Source organism: Phascolarctos cinereus, unplaced genomic scaffold (genome assembly GCF_003287225.1).
Source record: "Phascolarctos cinereus isolate Bilbo 61053 unplaced genomic scaffold, phaCin_HiC Scaffold_9;HRSCAF=440, whole genome shotgun sequence".
Taxonomy (NCBI): Eukaryota; Metazoa; Chordata; class Mammalia; order Diprotodontia; family Phascolarctidae; genus Phascolarctos; species Phascolarctos cinereus.
This window is the reverse complement of record NW_027556402.1, coordinates 258833675-258857658: the sequence shown is the minus strand read 5'-3', so window position 1 is coordinate 258857658 and position 23984 is coordinate 258833675. Positions and strand designations below refer to the sequence as shown.

Here is a 23984-nt window from a genome sequence, read left to right as displayed (position 1 = left end):
GTCTTTGAACAAAAGTCCATCCACCTCCCTTCCTACGCCACACCCCCACCCCCACCCCCAGCACTCCCTGTGACATGACCAGAACCGTGCAAAACAGACTCCCCCACTTCACATGTTTAAACTGCGGCTGGAGTCCAAAGCCTCAGGGCGCCAACTTCAGCAGAACTTGAGGCGATTACACAATGAGTCACCGAACACAGGGAGAACAATGATAATCCAGCATAGTAGCAACAACTTTTGCAGATCTCAAAATTAATACAGTCTAGCACACAAAACAAATGGAAAACAAAAATAAAGGTCAACCTTTTAATAGTAAGCTTCTTTGGAATCAAGAGAATTATCCCCAAGGCAGAATTGTCTCTTGGGAATCTGGGAGGCAGCCTGGTGAGGAGCTCGGCGGTAACACTGCAGGGTCATGCCATGGAGGACACGAGGGTCCCTGCTTTGGGGAGCCAGGCCTCTCCCTGGACAGTTTCCAGGACCCAGCATTTTACTCATTGGTCTGTTGAACAATCAATTTGTTCTGCTCAAAAACATGCAGCAAATGACCCCGAAGTTATTCCGTCATTCAGGATGGAGTCCCGGCACCTCTTGGTGGGCCTTGTCAACCCACAGGCTCTGACAGCGAACTCTTCCCAGAGGCAATAATCAGAATGACCCCAGGTTATCAAAGAGCACCTTCCAAATGTAACAGCAAACTGAGGGTGGGACTGGGGCTTCTACTTCCTTTCTAACACGTGCCACTCCCAACCCCCAAGTACTGAGTGACTATGCTCAGCAAATATTCAGTGATGTAAATAAAGCTATAATTCACTCATGTTATGCTATCCTGCTCCTTACAAATACTTATCATCTGTAATAAACATAAAGTAAAACACCTTCTGTTGGTACTATGTTTTAGAATCCAACCCCAGAAGCACTGATTAAGGTAGCAGCAGAGTCAAGAAGAGCGCTGGATTTGAAATCCATAGAACTTCAGTTCAAATCCAGTCTCAGACCTTACTAGCTGAGTGACCTTGGGCAAGTCAATTAACCTGTATGGCTTGGTTTCTTTGTCTGTAAAATGGAAACTAACGGCCCCTCCTCTCCCTCACACTGCTGGGGAGGATAAGATGTGAGGATAAAATAAAAGAATACAGTTATCCCTTCCATACTTGAGGGGTCAGGGGCGCAGTGTCCCCGCAATCTGGAAAATCCACGTAAAATTTTCTGACCCAGAGACAAAGTCTGAATATTTTCTTTTCCTTTTATGGGTATTTACAAAACTTTATTATAAGATTTGGGTTGATATTATATAATACCATACATAAATTTTATGCATTTCTGAGTTTCTAAACCTTTTCTGTGTCATCTGTGACTTCCACAAAACTGCCCCCAAATTACCATTTAATTTCTTATGCCGACCAGCGAGATATCGAGACCACGAAAGCTGCAGTGTGGAAGGGATAAGTGCAGGAGGTGAGGAATCCTCGGCCTTGAGGCCACATGTGGCCCTTTGAGTGAATCCAAACCTCAGAGAACAAATCCCCTTAATAAAAAAGAGCTGGGACTCAGTCAAAAGGCTGTACCCAAGTCTTAAGGCTTAAGGCATCATGCAAATGTGGGCTATGGTGACAACAATGATTATCAAGCACCTCCCAAGGTGGTTTAAAAGAATTTTCTTTAAAGCACAGAGACTTTATTTTTTTCCCCCAAGTTCTAAATTCTCTCTCCAAGCACCTTCCATGTTTAAGACATGGAGGAAGGACACTCTTTTGGACAATACTGAGAATGTCCAAGGGCCCAGCTGCACCAAGATGGCACACAACACACTGTCAGAAGCAAAAGCACCAGGCTGTTCTCTGTCAGTCGTCCTGGAAACCATAACGCGCATCTGGGCCACATGCCACCTCCCATCTCCTTGGTGGGCTCCAGAAGTCCACACCAGCACTGGAAACCATGATCCTTAAACTAAGCCTATCAAAAAGACCTCCTGGAACACTCTACGTTTAAGAAGTTGCTGGCTTCCCTACTGCTGGATTATCGATGTTCCGCCTGTGCCAGACTCCAATTTCCACTCCAAGTACAGTCCCAATGCCATGCAATGCAAAAGCCCATTTGTCAAACTGGGAAGACAAAGCTCTGCATGCTCACACATATAGCACTTACGTCTTCTTCTTGAGACGGATGAACTATTCCCACAAGCCTCTGGATAATTTTCTCCTCATTTAACCACTGTAAAACACACGACATAAAGGTTATCACAGTAATGAAGTACTCTTGGTCAAACCCCAAAGAAGAGATATCTTTTTGGACACCCTCACCCATCAGATTTAAGTATATTCCATGTTTCTCTGGCTTTGAATGATAGAAGACTTTTGAGAGTTCCCCAAAGCAAATGCCAGCAAACAAAGATTAGAAACATCAGTAGGAAACAAGCCCAAGCATGCCCCAAATCCTAGTGCTAATTACCAAACAGTTACAACTTGGAATAACTCACAGGACTAGAATATAGGATTAAAATCCACCAGACAGGCTAGTCAGAAATAACAAAAAGAGGAGAAGAACAGAGGGAGGAACACACACACTTGCTTTGGGAACCTTCGGTAAGATTTGCTTTAGGACCTTTGGTAAGAAGAACGAGCAAAATGGCATAATGTCTCAGGGTTAAATGGTTAAAGGAAAACACTTTTTGTAAAACTTTATAATTAAAGAAAACTGAGCCCCATGATGGGTATTTTTAGAGACCTAATCCAAGAAAAGGTTAATGCAAAAAAAAAAAGTGGGAAGAAAGTTTGAGCATCACGTAGTTATGGAAATCAGTTTGCCAGATCACTCACTTATCTCCATTCAGGAAGTACTTCTCTGGTTGAAATGGGGAGCCCCAGAACCAGAGTATCCAAGAAAATCGGAAGAGACTTTTGAAACCACTTCTTTTACCCTGATTTTACCCAAGAGGAAACCGAGCCTTTCTTTGCCTCTTGCTTCGATTACAATGAAACTGTCAGAATTTCGGATTTATAAAATAAAGAAAAGCTTAGGGAATATAAATTGGGAGAAAAAAGGGAGAGGAGTAAAGGAGGGAGACAGCTGAGAAATGAAGAAAATATAGACTTAATAAGAAAACTTAGTCTATTTAGGGAAAGCAAAGGCCTGTGCCACAGAGACATAAGGGAAAAGAAAAAAGAAAGCCCAGTAAAAAGAATGTCCTGTTAGTAAAGGATACTAATGGTGGCATCGTGGACCGGAAGCAGCGGAATCAGGAAGCCCTGGGTTCAAGTTCTGCTTCTGGCCTACCTGGCTCTCACATGTTCTAAGCTGTCCTGGTAGAGGGAGGAGCCCTGTTACATGGCCTTTCCTAGACCTGTGAAATCACACTCCGGGACAAGCTAGCTCCATTTTCTCAAAGAAGACGGGAAAGCAGGAGAAAACCGACAGCTGCCGTTGAACAAGAACAGCTAAGGGAGCTGCTGACAGGGGATGAGAAGAGCGAGCTGGGAGGGCAGGTGGGCTGGGGAGAGCACCTGCTTGGTAGCTGGAGGGTTTTGGGTTTTGGGTTAGCATCAGCATCATCAGGCCTTGTATGGGGAACGAGGGAGTTCAGTCTTTATGGTTTCCTCGAGCTCCAAATTTTGTGATCCTAAAATATAAGCAGTGTATCTAACTAAGAAATCCCAAAGCCTTGCACCAACCTACAGAGCCAGCTGCAGTCGGCTATAAATGGAAAGGAGGGGGAAGAGAAAATAGGGTGAGACTTCTGTTCTGAAGAGGAAAGTGTGAACCCAAATGATTAACAGACCAAATGCCACAACAACAAATGCTCAGGACTCCGCCACAAAGGTCTGAGCCCAGAACGGCCCAGCTGAAGAATGCTCCCTGCCCTCCCCACAGCCCCTAGGCTAAAGAAGCTGCTCAGGTCGGGCATCGAAGGCTTTCTACCACATGGCTCCTGCGGGCCTTCATAGCTTGATACAACCCTTTCCCCATGTCTGCGATAGGCAAACTGGACCACTCGGTGATCCTGGACCTTGTGTCTTTGCCCAGAATGCACTCCGTCCTCACCTCTGCCTGCATAACACTGGGCATGTCAATCAGACATCTGAGCCCCCGTCCCTCCCTCCTGCATAAAAGGAAGCATTTAAACAGCTGGCCTCTACACCTATGATCCTGTGACTTTCAGCATCTGAGGCTCAGGAAGACATCCCTGACCCAGCTAAAAACAACAGCGAGAGGGGAAATGCTTCATGGATTCCCTCAGATCTCTTAGAGCACTCTACCACGACTGTCCACAGCTTCTACCCAGTGAAACTCAGCTCTATGAGGAAGGGCAGCATCCTTTCTGAATCCCTAGAATGAGCTCAAGAGCTCTGCACACAGAAGGTGCTTAATGGAAGATTATGGAATGAATTAAGGAATGTTCTTAGAGAGAAGGGTAGCCCAACATGACAAGAAGTTGGGAATGGGACATCAGGAAGACAACTGCCCAGCAACCCTGACCGAACACCTGGAGCAACAGGTAAATCACCACTCTTTAGTGTGGTCAAGCCACCTTTGAGACTGCCATTCTGGGACAGGATCCCAGGGACTTAACTAAACACACCCATCCTTCCTTCTTTTTACCATCTCCTGTTACTGTCTGGGAAACACCCAGAAGATAATGCCATCCGAACACCTCTCCCCAAAGCTGAGACAGTCTTTCCTTACGATCAACAAACGCTCGTCCCAGAGAAATCTTGGCTCCAGGCTGCTCCTAAGAATGGAAACCTCCCCAGGCCTCACAGAAACGTTCCAACCCTCCAGAGAGGCCCCTTCTCAGTAGGCCCACTCTTGTGAAGACCTCTTTCCAGGGTAAAGCCTGCCCCAGGAAGCGGGCCCAGGCTTCGCCCATGTGCTGCCAGGGCCACCTTCCCAAAGGACAGGCACGTCTCCTCAGCCCTCCGCGCTTCAACAGAACGTGCCCAGCCGACCTTCGAGCACAACCTGACAGACCTCTCCCTCACAGGTCCTTCTCTGTTGCCGCTGAGCTCTTCAGCTCTTTAATTCGGAAGACTCTGTGCAATCCAAACTCATTTCGAAAGACACAGGGCTCCAACCGAGGAAAGTATCAGAAGTGCGACGAGCTGGGAAGCATTTCTGAAGGAAGGCACTAAAGGGAGCGAAGAGAAGACTGGACAAGACAGGCTGAGATGCACAGGCCCAGACTAAGAGAGCCCGAAACCCCCTGTGACACTCTGAGAAATATATCTACCTGAAAGAAAGGCCTGCCCATGGGAAACAAAGTCTCCCACGGCCCTGGGTTCCAAAGATCTGGCGCCGGCTGCAGCACATCCGTGGCCTGAATGCAAGAAAGCTCTTCCTCTTCTCCCAGGGGAGGCATCCCATTACCAGACAGCCTTTCAGGTGAACTAACTTTTCCAAAAGACTGACACAACATATTCCTACGAGAATCTGAAGCCCCTCCCGGCTGCGCCAGGCACCTGAGTCTGATGCAGAGATCCTAGCTCTCAAACATCCCGGGAACATCCAGGCTCTGAGACATCCAAAGGTCTCCTCGTACCAGGGAGATCATCATCCTCAAGTGTGACTATGGCAAGGCCACTGTGGCTGCTGCCTTCCCCCTACTACAGGAAAGCTCTCTCTTTAACACCTGTATGACAAGCACAGAGCAGGCTCCAGGAAGCCCGGAGCAGGCCTGAGCAGCTGCTGCTTCTAGAGCTCTCAGCCCACAGCCAGTAAGGGGCTCAGTAACAACTGGTCAGAAGGAGATTCCGGGGGTCTCTTTGCTGGCACCGAGGCAGGACTGTTGCTTTGCCCGTACGGCCCTGGGTGGCAGTCCCAGGATAAGGAGGAGCACCAGCATAACACAGTTTGCAGCCACAGTGGAGGGGAGACCCTAGTCATAGGTTCACTGATGGAATATTATTGTACTATAAGAAATGAAGAGCAGGATGCTCTCAGAAAAACAGGGAAAGACTTATATGAGCTGATGCAAAATGAAATGTACTGTGTACAAAGTAACAGCAATATTGTAAGATGAACAGCCATGAATGACTTCACTGTTCTCAGCAATACAATGATCCAAGACAACTCTGAAGGACTGATGATGAAAAATGCTGTCCATCCCCAGAGAAAGAACTGATGGAGTCTGAATACAGATTGAAGCAGACTTTTTAAACTTTATTTTTCTTGAGGGTTTTTTTTTCTTTTCTGGTCTATGTTTTCCTTCAAAACATGACTATCATGAAAATGTTTTTTGTGACTCCACATGTATAACCTCTATTAAACTGCTTGCCTTCTCAATGAGGGGGGATGGGAAGGGAGAAAGAATTCTGAATGCAAAGTTTTAAAAACAAATGTTAGAAACTGTTTTTAATGTAACTAAGACTCCTTGGCAAAACAAAAAAAAAACACACAATGGTACTCACATTCAACACATCTTGCCTGGGCTGTGGAGGTTCAATACAAGTCAGTAGCCTGAGCAATAAATCCATGATAGCAGAAGTTCCTATGTGTTTTATGATAAGGTCTACGAAATCATGCTTCTTCTTTAAGAAATCCACAATCTGAGGGAAAGGAGAGAAAACCTGCCACATTACTGATCCATTCTCAGGTCACAGTTAGGAACGACACATCAGTTTTCATCCCAAATGTTGGGCCGCATTAAGATAAGCTGTCAGACCCACTGCCACAGCTTAAGGGCCTTCCTATTTGGAGTCCCCAGGCACACCTCAGGCACGCACATTGGCACATCGACTTCTCCATTCTGCTGGCTTTCTCCTGAGTCCACACTCAGGATGAACAAGGCTAACACTGCGACAGGCCGATGCCAATTAGAATCAGATCTTGTCCCCTCTAGCTTTGCTAGTCCACTTGACTCCCTAACTCACCCCACCCCCAGAGTCTCAACAGCTCCCTCCACCAGTAAAGCCTCCTTCCCCAACACAGAACCTCCAGGCCATAAATCCCACCACGGGCAATCGACCATCTCCCCCTCCAGACACAAGGCCAGAGCTAGCTGACCTCCACACGGGGGGATCACCAGCTCCACCATTTAACAGCCTCGTCCATGATTCATTCTGGAGGTCTGGCCTCACCCTAACGCCACACAATGTTAAGTACCACCTAAGGTCCTGGGTCGCACTTCCAGGCAATGCTTTTACCCCTGCCCTCATCACATACAGCTGGTGTCTCTTCTCCCTAGACCAGTGCTTCTTAAAACTGTGGGTCATAACCCCACATGGGGCATTTCTGGCATCAGTAAAAAGCTTCTGAACGTGCAAGGACCAAAACTTAATTAAAAACCAAATGCGTAATGAATCCGAGGTGTTTCTGGCAGGCTTGCCTGTGCTGCATCTCACAACTTCCCTGCTGCCTTGGTTCTGAACACAAAGCACCACACTTTGCACCGCGCATGCCTTCACGCCACACAACACCAACAAATGCTGTGGAAATGTGAAAAGGGGTTCAGAGGGGGACAAAGTTTAAGAAGCCCTGCTCCAGACTACAGACTCCCAAAGCTCCACATCACAGGGGCTTGTCTGAAGAGGCTGCCAAATGTGGCTGCACACCATGGAAGCCCAAGAGAAACGGCCCTGAGCAGGCAAGGGGCTGGGGCTTTGGGGGGAAAAAAACACACCCCCTCTTCCTCCTACTTTAAAGAGCTGCTATGAACAATCTAACAAGGAGATGACAGCCAGAGGGTAAAACAGGAGCACCTTCTAACGTCTAACAAAATGGCAAGTGAGGACAAATGAGCTGCCTTTTGAAGCGTGCATCCTTGTGGGTTTAAATCACACGTGTTTACTAGAAATGGTCCTTAATTCCAATGACCTTTAAGAACATGACCTTGCTATGCAAGGCCTGGAGAGGAGCGCCACGGCGGTATAGAAGTATGTTCTCTTCACAGATGAGATTCCCACTTGGCCATTCTAGGCTAGAGTGAGCTTTGAGGAGACAGAGAAGACTACGTCCTCCCCGTCTGCACAAGCACATTCCTGACCTGGGGCCACGCTCACAGAAGGATGCCCTGGCATCTCTGGACTAAGCTTGGCCAGTGCCCTCACCATCTGGCAGTATGATCTGCAGCAGGGCCTAAGTCATCCGCTTCAGTGGACCTGTCTGGAGGCCTTCTTTGTACAAGACATTCCTGAAGAACAAGGCTCCCGTTCTCCGCCAGAGTGCCGAAGAGCAGAACACCGACAAATACCCGAATTTTACTTCTAGTCTCTATGATGCTATGATTGTTCTATCCATTAATGGCTTTTGAAGGTTCTACTGACACATAGTCCACCATTCAGTATCCTTCATTATTCTGTGTCTCTCCACAAAGAGAAATGATCCCCCAAATCTGCACACACCTTTCTCCACCCGAGATTCTAATACCTCCAGGTTCAGGTACACTTTATCAACCAATCAAAAGGTTTATGCTAATAACTTAAGTGAGAAGCTGTGAAGACCAAAATTCAAGTATAAACTACCAGGTGTTTCTAAAGATAAATATTTAAATTTTAATTAAAAACCCAGGCAGATTCAGAATACTAAAGCAAACAAGACAATTCGCTAGCAGTTACTTACCTTTGGGAAAAGAATATTTACCTGTTCTGGTTTTCGGCTAATGAGAATACTTAGCACCTTGCTGAAGAAACTGGCAAGTAAAGGGTTCAAAGGGGAATCGTTGAGGAGGAAGCTATACAGTTTCATTAGCAAAGATTCATCTTCTCCCAATCGATCGTTCATCTGAGAGACATCAGAAGTGAGCAATTCACAAGCTATGTTTGGATACCTAAAAGAACAGGACACTCCTATCATCAGACAGTCACAGACCAGCATCACAGACGAGCACATGCCAAATAACAGAACTTAGAAAGCTTTCCTCAAAATGCCTGTAACTACTCAAACATCAGTTTGGAGTCCGGGAAAAAGTTAAGACAGTATTTTCCTATCTACAGATGAAAATAGATATTAGAACACAACAAAGATTCTACGCTGCCTTTTTTAGAAACTGGAAAACATACATGGCACAAGGCCAGTCAACCCCTCTGTACAAGGTGGGCCATCTAAAGTGGGTCAAAGCTTCTGAGCCACAGGTTCAGTAAGTTACCATGAAATTCAGTGCTTCTCGTTTATGTGGCCAAATCAGGTTGCAGCTTGAGCCCGCGGCCTGCTGGTCAGCAGGCAGACACTACAGGAGCTCCCAGCAGCTCTCAGAAGGCCTCTGGACTTGCTACAGCGGCCAGGCCAGGCCATGGATTACGAGAAAAGGCCACAGCCAAGCCAACTGGTCACTCACACTCTACTCTAAGCATTCTTGGGGCCAGCTCCCACCATTACACAGACTGGCAAGTCAGTGCTGCTTCTGCCCAGAGGAAGTCTGGGACCAGCCTCAAGTATTCAGTGACCATTAGATCCCAAATAAACCCAGAGTCAAAGGCTTTAATCCCTTGCAGCAGCTCCCAAACCTTAGAGGGCATCTGGTGGCTATGTGCTCACATGTTCCCATCTCCTGAAGAAGTACAAAAGTGAGTGGCTACCTCCTCGCAGAGTAATTGCTCACACTTGCACACACCACATTATCATCTAGACATCAAACCTAAAAATCAACATACAGACAGTGTAGTCTCTACTCTACAGGTAAGGAAACTGAAGTTCAGAAGGAGTAAGTAATGTGCTCAGAGAAGCATCCCCAACACCCTCACACCCAAGGCCCTGTACCCTTGTACCCTTTCTCCTACCCACAGACTCCCTGCCTACTTGGTAAAGAACATGGCAGACAGAGTCTGCACGCCATTCCCTCACAGTGCTGGGCGCATTCTCCAATCAGCCAAGATAGATCCACGAGAGGCCTGGAAGCAGCTGCACTAGCTGCTGAGTTTAGCACAGGGTAGACATGTGGGAGGCCCAAAGCCCAAGACCCCGTTCTAAGCTGATACGGTGGAGACAAAGTCTCTTCGTGCACTCTCTCTGGTCATAGCAGGCGTTGTGTCAAGCCTGGGCAATCTCTTACCCCACGAAATGGGCAAATCCAAACTTGCAGTAATTTATTTGTAAAGTAGATAGGATTTTCTCGGCTCCTGCTAAAACTCGGGGGGGGGGGCAAGAGAACCCCCTACCTCTTTGATCCAGGTCCACTGCCCATCTGGTATTGTAGAAATGGACACCCCATTGCCATGACTCACTCGTTGAGCTCTCTCCCTTCCCCTAGCCTGAAGCTCCCCTCTTTTTTTAACTGCAGTGCCTAGAACCAACTCTTCTCCCTTCTCTCTAAGAATTTCATCAATTCTTACGTTACAAGGGATCTCAGACAGCCCTAGTCCAAGCTCCTCATTTTACAAACGAGACCACCAAGACCCAAAAGGGGTTGAGGAAGTAAACAGCCTAAGTTAACAGAGGCAAAGACCCAGGCTGCGACATCCTCACTGCCAGCCCAGTGCCAGCAAGCCTACGTACTGCAGTCTAAGAATTCTGTGAGCATGTGGAATTAATCAGGGTCTTACTTCTATAAACTTAGGATGTTAGAAATTCTGAGACATGGGTATACCTGCCCAGCAGTGATGTAAGAACATCGGTCTTCTCTGTATCAAGGAGCCACAACTTCCCACAAAGGCTTACTTAACACCTGGGGAACCAGGTGATGAAATCTCCCATGTTAACATCAAATACACGCAACTAACCCACACCTAGAAGTGCTCGGAAAGCACGGACTGCTCAAGATTTTGTTGGGCTGTTTGTTGTTTTTAAGTGGGGGGAGGGGGTTTCAATAAGGGGAGGGGGAAATGGGAAGAAATCGAGAAAGAAAAAGAAAGAAGAAAATAACCCGAACCTTAAAATTTAGCCCCAATTTCACAGCCCTTTTAAGTCCCCCCCACTGTCCAAGTTATTTTAATTGACATCTAGGTTTTTACAGTTTCAGTCAGGTATAAAACTGCCCCCCAAAATCTGCCAGCAAGATAACCAGCTGTTTGAGAGGCCACCCCCATCCAGGACACCGGGCCCCATGCAGACAGGAAGGTTCCACACCATCCCTGGGGGAACGTCCCATGATGCTCACGCCCAAGAGCCTGGAAAGGAGATTTTCCTAAAGTACTAGCTGTGACTTTGCAGCTACCCTGAATATGTTCTCCTGTTCCTTGACAAAGTGGTTCTAAACACCACTGGCATCAGGCGGGAAACATTTTACTGTGCAAAGGCAAATCCTCTCCTACAAAACATGGACCTCAAAGTTCGAGAAGATAACTTCACAAACAACAATGAAGGTCTGGTGCTTTACTATCTTCCCATCTACAGACACGATCAACGTCCTCTTAACACGTCATGGTGAATGCTCAGCTGCAGAAGGGTTCATATTCATGCAACTACCTGCTTCAGTATGGCTAAGCTAGTATTCCCTTAAAGTTCCTAATGGGTTCTTACTCAATCTATCCAGTTAGTAAAAGGCCAGAGTCTGTTCTAATTATTCTCTAGGTCTTTAGGGCACAGGACTAGACAGAAAAGCACCCAAGTTCTGACTTAGATTTGTGCTGTCTGGCCCTTGTCAGTCATTCAACCTCCATCTTCCCACCTGTAAGGCGGGGAAAAGACTTGCATCGTCTTACCACATGAGATCTGTTTCCGTGTCTACACAACACTCTGCCCTCCCAGGACACCTGAGAACTCAATTGGACAACACTCCAGTTTCAGTTCCATGATTCCCATGGAATTCATTTTAATCATGTGGCTAAGTCCCGCCACTACGTCTCGAATTAGGATTCTAAATCTTTAAAAGAGGGCCAGGAAATGGCCTGCAGGAGAGCTGCAGAGCCACTCCCATATCAGCACACCAATATCCTTTGTACAGAAAAATTCTCGAGGACAATGTCGCTTCATCCTTTCTTCTCTTTCCACTCCAAAATGAAGATTATAGTTTCTTACTTGTATCTGATTTTTTCATCCATATCTTGAGGTGGTTCTTCTATAATGAATGAGACTAAATCTTCAAGGCATTCTGCTTTTAACAGAAACTCAATAAGTTTGCGGTTCTGAGCTTTACATTCTTGCAAAACATCTTCCTCATCCATTAACTCCTTCAATGTTACATCTTCTCTCTCTAGAAGTGTATCTATGTGGGATGATGAGTGAAGATCAAATTTCCAAAACATGCTGGTCTAAAGAAATGGAAAAACAGTTCACAAAATTAACTCCAAACATTACAATTTTCCCACCTTTCACATAATTAGTTCAGGTTTACAACAAAAAATCCCAAACTGCCATTATACATAAAATAAACTTTCATCTAGAGTTAAAACAATTAAGATTTTTAGTAGATAAATTAGATTTTTTCTTCAGACTCCCCTTCTCCCCCAAAATGGAAGGTCTTTATTTTTAAACTCTTTGAACTTAAAAAATCTTTGAAGGTGGAGTGAACCAAGCATGACCCGTTTTTACACACAAGCTCACGGCTATAAATAATAACAGGAAGAATAAGGCATCAGCTGGTTCCAGCTGTGGCACACTTTCTCCTTGGTACAGCAGCCATACTGGTAGCATTGCTAGTTCAGGTAGGAGAATTTAAAACAAGACTCTTGAAGTCCCTTGTTTAAAGACCTAGTCGTTTACACGCAGGCCACGTTTTCTTCAAGTGTACCCTCAGCAATGACCATCAACAACAAGTGGTCACTGAGCTCAGGGCTAGGCACAGAGGGATAGAAGAGAAACACCGCAAGGCCCCTGCCCTCAAGCACTCTTAACTATGCCCAAAGGGTTTTGGAGCATTGTGGAATTCCTGAAAACAGTGTGTTTTTGCCAATCAGAGAAACCATCAGCAAACCACTTTTGGTGGTATTTTCAGTACCGTCTCTCCGGCGACATGAAGACGTCATTTCTCCTCAATTTTTGAGGCAACTTGAGCAGCAAACCTAAAAACGGAGCCCTTCCCTCGCCCCCAAACAGCCTTCCTCAAGCTAGTTCAGTGCTACAAAGCGGAGATGGTTCCGCATCTGCTGTAGACAACTTCAAGTCACACTCTAGAGTGAGATGCCAAAATGAGCTCTGTGAACCATCCTCACAAAGCAGCTCGTCTCAACGCCTTGGAAATCTCAATGATCAACTAAGGCCCCAAGATCTTCAAACGAAGGATCACAATCAGGAGAATGACACCCCATCACCCCATCAAACCACATTCAGGACAGACTCTTCCGCCGCTCCCTGGCACTAACAGCTGTAAGATGGTGCCTATTTCCTGGAAGGAGGCTTGGTAGAAAGTACCATCACTCTCAGCTGAACACGTTCTCTCAGAGGCAATGGGCACTCACCAGGCCCACCCGATCCATCCAGGTCAACTGCCTTGTCAGGCTTCCCTGGTACAATGCAGAGACAGCTGACCCACCCACCGGCAACTGTGAGAGAAAGAGCCAAGACCCAAACCTCCAATGCCTTCAAGAAAAGGGCCTGCGAGTCCCCATCTGGCTACAAGGCTGCTTCTTGGGACACCTGGCTGTCACAAGCCCAGCTTGGGAGCTCACACAGAGCTGCGGCTCTCTGCTTGGAGAAGTGACAGAATAAAGAAGTAAAAGGGGGCAGAGTGAGAGAGGTTAAGAAATGAAGTGGTAGGCCTTATCCCCAGGCCCCAGGCAGCTCAGTGGCCCGGGGTTGGGACGGTAGGGCCCTCACTCAGGGTCCAGACTGCTCAGGCTGCCTTCTACCCCAGGCCCCTGTCACCTTACTGCCCCGCTCCACCCCCCCCACCCCCAAACTGCAGGCTCCTTAAGTGGAGGGACTGTCTTTGCTTTTATTTGTATCCTCACACAGAGCACAGTGCCTGGCATACAGTAGGCACTCAATAAATGTTTACTGACAAGTCATGCAGGAACTCTAGCTCTCTAGACCGCAACAGAAATTTCTCCAAAATTAAAAATGTCTTTCCCAAAGCTCAGCCCACCAGTCCTCCACAAACAGTGAATCACACACTTCAAACCAGGATTTCTCGCGGAGCCAGGGCTACTGCATCTTCAATTGTTATTGCTTTTTGCACTCAATTCAAAGCACTAAACATGAAAGCTGGACTAGGCTAACAGGTCAAATTGTCAGGGTCCACTTACTCAGGATTTTGGCCCTCAAGTCCTCCCAAGGTCTCAGTATGGGGTGGAAATAGCCCAAGGAGCAGCTGGGTGATAAGAGTTGTCTGGGCCAAGAGTCAGGAAGAGCCGAGTTCAAAGCCAGCCTTAGACACGTCCTAGCTGTCTGACCCTGGGCAAGTCGCTCAGCCTCTGTTTGCCTGTTTGATATCGCCTCTGCCTCCAAGGGCTGTCAGAATCAAACAACTATACAGCGCTTAGCACAGGGCCTGGCACGCAGTAAGCAGGCACAGAGGGCAGGCCCAACGCCAGGACTGAGGGCCTAGATGCCAACGCCGGGGCAGGAGGATGCGCATTTTGGCCACGGCAACGGCAGAAGCCAAACGTCGTAGAAAGGTTTTCCTTACTGCCTTGTTTCTCTAGTAACTTCACAACAATATCCATTCTTGATGTCAAGCTACTGACAAACTAGATTTTAAATGGACTCTGACACCTGTAGATTAAAATGGCACGTGGAGGCCATTTCCATACTTGGAAGCAGTTGCTAAAAAGCTTCCTGTGGAGTTTTCAGATGAGCCTTTTCTTTTTACATAATACTACTGATCTGTTCCAGAAAAACTGGCTACGAAACACAATCTGTGATAAAGGAATCACTTTCTCAAAGGGAAATGAACTTCAGTAGGGCTGTCTTTAAATGGGTCAAGATTCACTGACTTTTAAAACGTGCTGCTTAGAAAGACAAAAGGTATTATTAATGAGGTCCCAGTCCTCAGTTTAAATTTTCACTTCTAAAAATCGGTCATAGAGGACTCCCAGAGTGGATCAGAATCCTCCGGGATGCAGAGGATGGCAGTCACCTGCCCATCGTCCCACAACCCACATGTGCACCTGTTGGAGGGCAAACCCTGCTTCTCCTGATCCATGGGCTGGCCCTCCCTCCAGCTGCCCCTCACTTGGTTTAACTCCCGGGAGCTTGATGAGGGCGATTCACAGAGCTGGCCTTCACACATATACAGAGAAGACCTGCTAGCCTCAAGTTGGCAGGATTTCTATTTTCCCCACTGTGTTCTATTATAAAACAAAAACTTCTAGGCCTCATTCCCAAGTTGGAGTGCCCCTCCAGCTTCATCAGTGCAATCCACATACTGGCCGTGTCGCTGACCATCCAGCAGCCCAGCCAGCAACATCTAAGCCTCAATGGCAGTTGGAAGAAGGCATTTTATCCTTGCGAGAGCTAGGACCACAGTTCTTCGAAATGTCTGGGAGATGGACCAGGAACCAGGAAGCGGTATTCAGAACCAGGCCCACTACAGACTACCTCTGCCTCAGCTTCCAATTTTAGCATCATGGCAGGCCTAACGCTCTGATGCCAGCTCCCCTGACAGACATCCCCAGCCATCCTTCCTGAGCGGCTCTCATGGGGAAGAGAAGGATTAACCTGAAATGGCAAGTGCTACAGGAAGCAGGCCTTCATATACAATTAATTGTTCTAAAAGAGTTGAGAGGGAAGAAACCTCCAGAAGAGCAACACTTCCCCTTAATTCAGAAAGGGGCACTGAGTGACAAAACCGCCGAGCTCCAATGTGGGCATGATCATCTGTGATTCCAGAGCAAGCTGAGAAAGAGAAATACAACACTGACGAATTAAGGGCAAAGGAGCGTCTGCAGGGCTTCCTTAAGGTTTCCTACTTCTGGTCTAGTGAATGCACAAATCCTGCGGCCAGAAATGTGAGCAGCCAGCCTCCGGCTTCTCCTCTGTAAAGTGAAGGGGGCCTGGATTTGATGGCTTCACGTCCCTTCCTCCTCATCAGTTATCTCATGCTCCTAGGAAAAATGTCTTCTTCCCCATTCAGATATGGACAGGCAGGAAGACAGACAGTCAGGCAGGCAGGTAGGGAGGCAGGCAGGCAGAAAGACAGGAAGGCTGATTTTTTTAAAGAACTTTGAAGACAGCATGGACTAGAGGAAGGCACTAGGCATTCATTACATATACCCACACCTCTCTTCACTGGGGTTCACATGTGGATTCTTGGGGGGAACGTTACTTTAGTGAGCAGTTTCTGATAAAGGAAGGACAAAAGAAATAGAAAGACCCTACCTCTATCGCCCCTCCCTACAATGTAAACAGCTGTCCCCAACGACTGTCACCCTTGGGTGGCACATTCTCCTAGGGAGAGCTCTCCATAGCACAATACAGACAATTCCTCATGGCTTTGAGAAGGCCACTATTATTGAAGAATCCTTCCCAGTAATCCTTTTAGTTCAAGATAAAACCCTATTTCATCACCCTGAGAACCACACAGAAGTGAAATGTGGCTGAGAGCCATCAGAAGCAGAACTAGGAGCAGACCCTCCCATCTCTGAGAGTACAATGTATACCCATGGGGGCACACACGAACGCACAAACAGGCATGCACGAGCACTAGCGCAGACCCATACGTAAATGCACACATGCATGGGCGACACACACACTCACGCATGTATGCCTGGGCACGCAAAACACTGGTATAACTTGGGACGTTAAATTCTTCAACAACTTGTTTTCATTGAATAAACCTTCTTACCGTCAAATAACAAAGTTGTTAGGAGACTCAGTTCCCTGATGTGAAGGTATTTATGACAAAAACCCATCTACCATTAAAGTAACTGAAAATGACAGAATTTTCTATTTGTACACTAAATGAACAAAGACCCATTTCCAAGGCTGTAAGCTGATCACTCCATTTAAAAGAAAAATTAAATAATGAAGAAGCATACTACTGCAAACATGTCCCTGTGTTCTTTCAGAAACTGCCTCCCGGGCGAGCTGCCATTAGGGCGTCTGTCTCTGTCTCTGTCTCTCTCAGCCGGGGCCAGGTGCAGAATTCAGTTTATTCCGTCACTTTTCAACAGGAGCCCAGGTCCCTTTGAATAAGGAAAAATAACGCCATAAAATGTGCCAGAGGAAGCCATTAGAATCCTTGTGAGCACAACTTCTAACGTACTACCCAAACAGTGGGGAGGTGAAAACCTTAAGAGCAATACTGAAAAGTTCAATCCCATGCCTACTCCACACAGAATCTATGCTTTCCACAATCAAGAGGAGGGGATGACAATATCCCTTCTAGCATCTGCGTAGTATTTGAATAATTTCATAAATGACTCAGTGTAATCCTTCAAATCCCAAATCTTGACATAGCGGGTTTGACCATGAGAATGCTCGTCCAGCGCTCCCAGCTCAAAGGAAATACTCACAGCAGGCTTCCAGCTGGAAAGGGACCAGTGAATGCAATGTAATAACGACGATGGTGATGCTAAGCACTAATGCTCACCTAGGCCTGGGCTTACTCAGTGCCAGGCACTGTACCTCGCTGGATCCTCACAACAACCCTGGGAGGTAGGTACGAGGATGAGCCCCATTTTATAGATGAGGAAACAGGCAAACAGGGTGCAGTGACTTGCCCAGGGTCACGCAGCTAGGCATGTCTGAGGCCAGACTGGACTCCAGGTCCAGCGCTCTGTGCGCTATGGCGCCACCTAGTGCCCATACAGGAGACAATAACATGAAATGCAAATCAGAGGAGCCACAGCTATGCTGAACAGAAAACCAGCTGGGCAGGTGACTCAGTCAACACTCACTCCCCCCAAAGTCTACCCCCAGACCAAGCCCCGAGGCCATCAGGATGTCAGCAGGGAACCCTCCCCAGCAGCCTGCTGCACAAGCTTTTAGAACAGACCATCCTGATAGAGCCCCTTCCCATGGCCCACAAAGACAGGGGAGCTGTGGGCATCCCAGGCCCATCCCAGTCACCCAGGATGGCAGGGTTCTGGGTCCCCAGTGACGGGCCTGCGCTCTTGGGGGAGGAGCTGGTGAGTATCTAGGGTAAAATCTGAAACCAGGTCTCTGGACTTCAAGGTCCAGCAATTGTCTCCACTAAACTACCATTCAAAGTCTCAGGAAGGGTCCCGTCTCCCCCCCCCCCCAGCTTTCCCTTCAGGGAAGAAGAACTCCCAACTGGAATGCACAGCTGCTATTTCACCACAGCCCATTAACCTAACGTGACACCTGGGCTCTCCTCCATCCGCCGAGCCTGAGTAACAGGCCGGCCTGCCAGCAGAGAGGGAGGTGAGGACAGAAGCCGCGCCAAGATGTCTGTACAGACTGGCATGGGGGGCTATGGCCCTGCACGGGCCCCTGACGTCTCACTACTTCTCCCCAGGATCTGCTTTGTCACTGGACAATCTCCAAAGAGAAACAAAAGACAGAATCATCTTGCTCAAGAAGAACGGGGTGAGTTCACTGCACAAGTTATTAATGGAAGAAATCTACAGACACGATGGAATAATCTGGAGGCCAAAGCTGATATAATGATGGAGCCACTGCATTGACATACTAACACAGGCTATGACAGCACTGCATTAGGGATTCTGTCTTTGGGAAGAAGATTCAGGAGCACCGAAGGAAACAGCAGAGAGAGCACGCTGCAAAGCGGCCCTTCGGGGTCTCCCCAGCTACAGCAGAGCCAGGACCATGACCGTGAGTCACCTCCCTGGTCCAATGTCTGAAGGCAGGCACCTTCTTTGTAGGTCTCCACAAAGGAACTTCACCCCCAAAGCCTCAGACTGAAGAGGCCAAGCACCACCAGAATCTATTTTAACAGCTTTTCTTACACAGATCCCAGGAAATGTGCCCAAAGTACCACAATTTCTACTGCGTGAAGACCCTCCAATGTCAAGCAGTCTCTGAGGGTAAGAATCACCCGAGAGCAGCTCCAGGGGGCCTGCCCTCAAGCGGCCGAGCACAAAGAACTACCACCAAGGGGTGACCCAGCCTCATCCAACATGGCAAACCCAAAAACGTTCTCTGTGGCTAGCTCTCAGCTATTCCTCTGGAGATAATTACATCTGTCCTGCTAATGAGGAACCAGAGCCTCATTCTGGGGGCCCCAGCCCAGGGTCCAAGATGGACCCAAAAACAGGTCTCAATTCCCTGTCCTACCCTTCTTTCTGCCTCATCATCATATAACAGTGCAAACGGTGACAGAAAGCACTATCCACCCAAGCGTTCAAAGTCCACGACCTAAGAGGAGTTCAGAGAAGATGGAGTAGTCAGGTGAGTGTTGGGAGCCGGCCACGGCCCTCCCTAGCGGTGTGTCCCGGGGCCAGCCAGTTCTCCAGTCAGACTCAGTTTCCACAACTGTAAAACGGGAATGATAACAGCACCTGCCTCCAGGTATTGGGAGGAGCAAATGAGCTAACATTTGTAAAGAGCTACTGTTGCTACGGTTATTAGCAGATCTGGTCAGGGGTTAAGTCTGACCATCAGACCAGACCCCAAATGAACCCTAATGGTCTTTGAAGGCTGGGAATAATTTCCATAAGGGGAAAGGAGGGGAGAGAAGAAAGATGATGCCATCATGATGGCATGTTTCTGAAAGAAAAGAGCCCGACCAACTCCAGCACATCTGATGTTTTCAGATACCCAGTCCCTGCCTCCATGGAGCTTACCATCCAGCAGGGGACAGGACAATCCCAGGCCACCGTGAGCACAGCAGAGAGGCAGGAGTGACGTGACAGAGTCTGAAGAGGGAGGTTAATAAGCTAAGGGGAAAGTTTCGCAGATAGAGCAGAATTTTATTTGTGCTATAAAGCAGAAGTGTTAGCACGTCACCCACGACAGTCCAAACTAAGTTAAAAGGTAACTGGGACACAATGAGCCAAATAAATAAAAATGTAACAGAAGCCAGACGGGCACCCCAGAAATCCTTCTGTGTGACCCTGGGGGCTGCTGTCAAGGCCAGGCCTGAAAGGAAGAGCTGGCCACCCGAGGCACAGAGAAGCAGATCCACACACCAAGACGAAGGCAAAGGGAGAGCTGCATGGGGGGAGGAGAGCACAGAGAGCTGGACTGCCCTAGGAAAAAGGAAAACATCTAAGCCTCTTCTTCTTTTTTTTTTTTTGTTTTTTGCTAGGCAATGGGGTTAAGTGACTTGCCCAGGGTCACACAGCTGGTGTTTTGTGTCTGAGGCCACATTTGAACTCAGGTCCTCCTGAGTCCAGGGCCAGTGCTCTATCCACTGAGCCATCTAGCTGCCTGCCTAAGCCTCTTCTGAGCAAAGGGAGACCATGACCACAGCTCCCAAAAAGGCAGCCAAGTCTGACAGCAGTATGGAGGATGGCCAGGAGGACGGAAGTTGGGGCAACGGCTGGCACTACCAGAATACCTTCCTATTTAACAGTCCAAAGACCTTACCGGAGGCTGCCACTGCACAACGGGAGCCCTGGTGGGGCAGGGCCCAGTGACAGTGTCCCACCCCCACTTCACCCCAGCAGTGAGAAGGTGCCAGGGGGCGGAGGGAGGGCAGGACCAAGGTGGAAAGGGCATCCAGGACGAGGAACTGCTCGATGGTTTCCCAAACTACCGAATGAGAAGAATGCAGAGTGAGGACTGAGAAAACAGGCTAAGCAGTGGGGTAGGAGGCCAGGTGACAAAGGCTAAGGGGGGAAGGTGAGCACTGGGAACCGTCGGCCGCTTCCCAGGAGTCAGGCTGTCAAGGGGAGAAGATCCACAAGACCTAAGTAGGCTGCAGTGAAGAGTCTTTTCGAGCACGGGACACCTAGACACGTCTGTAAGATGCAGAGGGAAGAGGAGACCATTCCCGGGACAAGCCTCCCGAGGAGATGATGGGATAGGCGCCAGGCTCGGCAAGGAGTAGACTCGAGCAAAGAAGGAAGATGGGGGCGCTGATGCAGAGGGGCTGCAGGTGAACAATGAGCGGGAAGGGGGAGGTGAACATCTCTGCCAAAGAGAGCCACGTGGAATGGCTGCCGTGGGGTGTGGGACATGGAAGAGCAAACTAAGTGCCACGCTGCAGGCCAGGGTAAAGCAGAGACGGCATGACCAACACACAGCGAACCAGGCAGGCGCAGAGGCTCCACAGCCCTGGGGCCGGGGTCTGGGAGAGAGGCAGGGGATCAAAAGCTGAGTGAGCACAGGGTTGAGATGGGAACCCACAAGGACGCTAGAACAGGAAGGACGAAGGACGGGCCAGGGCAGCCGGCTACAAGGGAGAATGTCTTCTTGGCTTGTCCTCCTGGAGGCAGCAGCTGAGGCTGACGGCAAGATTTAGAGGACGGCCATCTCCAGGAAGAGCTGAAGAGGCGGCGGCTGAGCCCGGAATCCCAACCTACAAGGGCCGAGACCTGGAAGCAAGCAGATGTCTGTGGCAGAGGGGATGCAGCAGAAGACGCTGCCTCTGAGAAGGAGGAAGAACAAGGAAAATGTCTGTTCCTTGGCCTGGTCAGGGAACAGGAAAAGGAACACACGTTGTTAAAGCCAGCACTTTCCAAAAGAGGCAAGTTCCTCGTAGCACTAGATGATGAAAAAGGTCTAAGACAAGGGGAGGTTGTTAAGGGAACAGACAAAAAGGGGGAAAATGGGAACTAGTGGGAAGGGCAGCAAAGGGACTCTGAATCACAGCAACACGGGGGGCCAAGAGCCATGGGTCACAGGAACAAAGAAGAGGGCGTGCGGTACCGGGCCTGCCTAGGACAGGGGCGAGGGGAGGGAGGCCATGAGAAACCACAGGCGCTCAGGCCCCCAGGGCAGCACACGAAGCAGCTCTCATCTACCCATCTCAAGTGGCTTCAGGGCCCTGGGATCTCCGAGGGTCTGCCTCAGTCTCCTTCGGCAGAGGCTCTCCTGTGCATCTCCTCTACTGACACCGGCATTAGAACAGGACAATCATAAGAGATGAAGAGAAAGCAGAACTACACACCCTCTCAAAAGGAAGAACGAGCTCCAGACCAAACAGAATCAAAATGGACAACGGGGATAATGGAAATCCAAGAGAAATGATAAGTGAGGGAGGCTGCCCCAGGCTCTCTCACTGCATTGAAGTCACTAGACCTGCGTGCACTCCACTAAAGGAGCAGATGCCATCAGGGAAAGATTAGAGGGAAGGAGATGTGCCGCAGCACCAGAGACGGGCAAGAGACGACCCGATTTTCAGGAGGCGGCAAGCTCTGGGCCAGAGAGCTCAGCTCTGATCTCAGACAACTGTCTAGAACCCATCGCCACCAGGTACTTGGGGACGATCTGGCAAAGATATGGTGAGGGGATGACAAAAAGCCAGCCTCATCTAGTTTGGTCGGGTGTTTTTTGGACAATTACTAGATTGATGGCTGAGGAAATACTGTAGAGACAAGCTGCCTGGACAGAGGCAAAGTACCCAGAGTGCCCTGGGTGTAGACAAAACGGAGAGCTGCTGAACTGGGGGGAGGCCTGGGCCTGGCTGGAGGGCCTGACCTCAACCTGAAAGTCACGAGTGGGGCGCCCCAGGGATCTCTGCTCAGTCCCTAGCAATAGCTCAGAGGGCGGGATCAGGACAAAGCCCCACGCTGACAAGTCAGAACACATGCTTCCAATCAAGAACAAAGAACCTGGAAGAGAACGAAGTCAGGACTCCCACTGGGGTGTAAAAAAAAAAGTCAGAAGCACCAATAAGCAGCTGGGCCACCATTAAGCACCCACACTAAGGAACAAAGAAGGCTCTCCTTCCCAAGTGCAAGGCTGGGGAGGGGAGGGGGCGAGGTGGCCAACCAGCAGGCAGGAAGCAGGGGCCCAAAGGGGCCCAGGCCACCCAGCAGGCCCATCTGGAGAGGGCAAAGCTCTCATTGACAGATGGATCCACGGGAGGAAGTCAGGGAGCCCAGAAAGGAGGCAACAGGCTTCAATCACAGGGGTACCTAGAGGCCTGGGCAGGAGGTTGTGACCCACAGCATTCAGAGAGGAGAGGAAGCCATGAACAACTCCAAGATTTGGAACATGGTGACCAGAAGCTAAAACATTACTTGGGGGGGGGGGGGACGACACACGACATATGATGCTGCAGGAAGGGCAACTGGTACTCCCTTAGCAGAATTATACTGTAACAGGCCAAGTGAAGGCAGGAAGTTTTTCTCTATTCTTCCATGGAAACAGACACACCTAACCTTGTCACCTGAGCGCTCTGCGAAGAAAACAAAAATCACCCAAACAAGGTCAAACAAACCAAACACGCAAAGTAAAATAATAATTAACTGAATGACAGTAAAACCAAGTTCAAAAGGTAGGACTTAGGACTTTGGTACAGTCATGCAGACCAGGAACTGACAAGCCCGACTCTCTCCAGCAGCTGAGCAAGGCCAGTTCTCCCTGGACTGTCCTCTGTCCCAGAGACCGATTTCCTGGTACAAGTGGCTCTGGTTCTAGGTGTGAATACTGAAAGGGGCTCTGCAGGACAGAGCGAGCCCAGCTGAGAGCAGGCTTCCCTCTCATCTCCTGTGCCCTACAACAGCCAACTGAGACTATGGGGACCTCGGGACCTCTCACTCCTTCCCCCCTGGGACTGGGAGACACTTAAAGAGACTGAGAATAGAAAAGGCCTTACCTTTCAAACCAAAGCTTAAAAATTAAAAGAAAAATGTTCTTCTCTGTGGCTCCTTGCCCATTACAGGGTATCCTGGGAACAGCGATCTTCCAATTTACTGCATTAGCAGATTAGCAGGGGCGAAGACACAGGGACACAGGGTTCAACTATAAGAAAAAAAGTGACAATTCTAATATGTCCAGTTGTTTTGGCTTAGGAGCATTGCCAGAAAACAAAATTAAGTTAAAGACTTCTGGATCAGGAATAGAAAGAAACATTATACCTTCTCAAGCTGTATCTCCACAGCCAATTTCAGCTGAACAGATTTTATGTTGCTAAATGTGCCAATAGACAAAGAGAGGCACATGCCTCCTTCACCCAAACAATAATCTAGAAACAAACTACAGAGAAGTTCAAGTGGATACAGAACAACAGCCACTGAGGTGAGAAGTAAAAAATAAATCAACAGACAGCCAGCACCAACATCCCCAAAGACATCAATGAGTTTCTGGCTACATTCCAACACACTCTCTCACTGCAAAATCTGCACACCACACACTAAAAAAGT

The 23984-nt window shown here is 48.5% G+C and overlaps 1 protein-coding gene across 11 annotated transcripts in view; it reads right to left on the bottom strand.

The window, feature by feature from the left end:
• PPP6R3 (protein phosphatase 6 regulatory subunit 3) overlaps positions 1–23984 on the bottom strand; it is a 102208-nt gene that overhangs the window by 44024 nt on the left and 34200 nt on the right. For 8 of the 11 annotated variants that reach the window (XM_020967934.2, XM_020967933.2, XM_020967936.2 and 5 more), the window contains 6 exons: positions 23438–23583; positions 16785–16931; positions 11887–12119; positions 8575–8761; positions 6405–6542; positions 2149–2214 (listed from right to left, as the gene is read on the bottom strand). In XM_020967934.2, coding sequence (XP_020823593.1) covers positions 2149–2214; positions 6405–6542; positions 8575–8761; positions 11887–12119; positions 16785–16796 — 636 coding nt within the window. In that variant the 5' untranslated portion in view covers positions 16797–16931; positions 23438–23583. The remainder of the gene's footprint in view (positions 1–2148; positions 2215–6404; positions 6543–8574; positions 8762–11886; positions 12120–16784; positions 16932–23437; positions 23584–23984) is intronic. The other 3 variants (XM_020967938.2, XM_020967939.2, XM_020967937.2) reach the window with 2 other exon arrangements.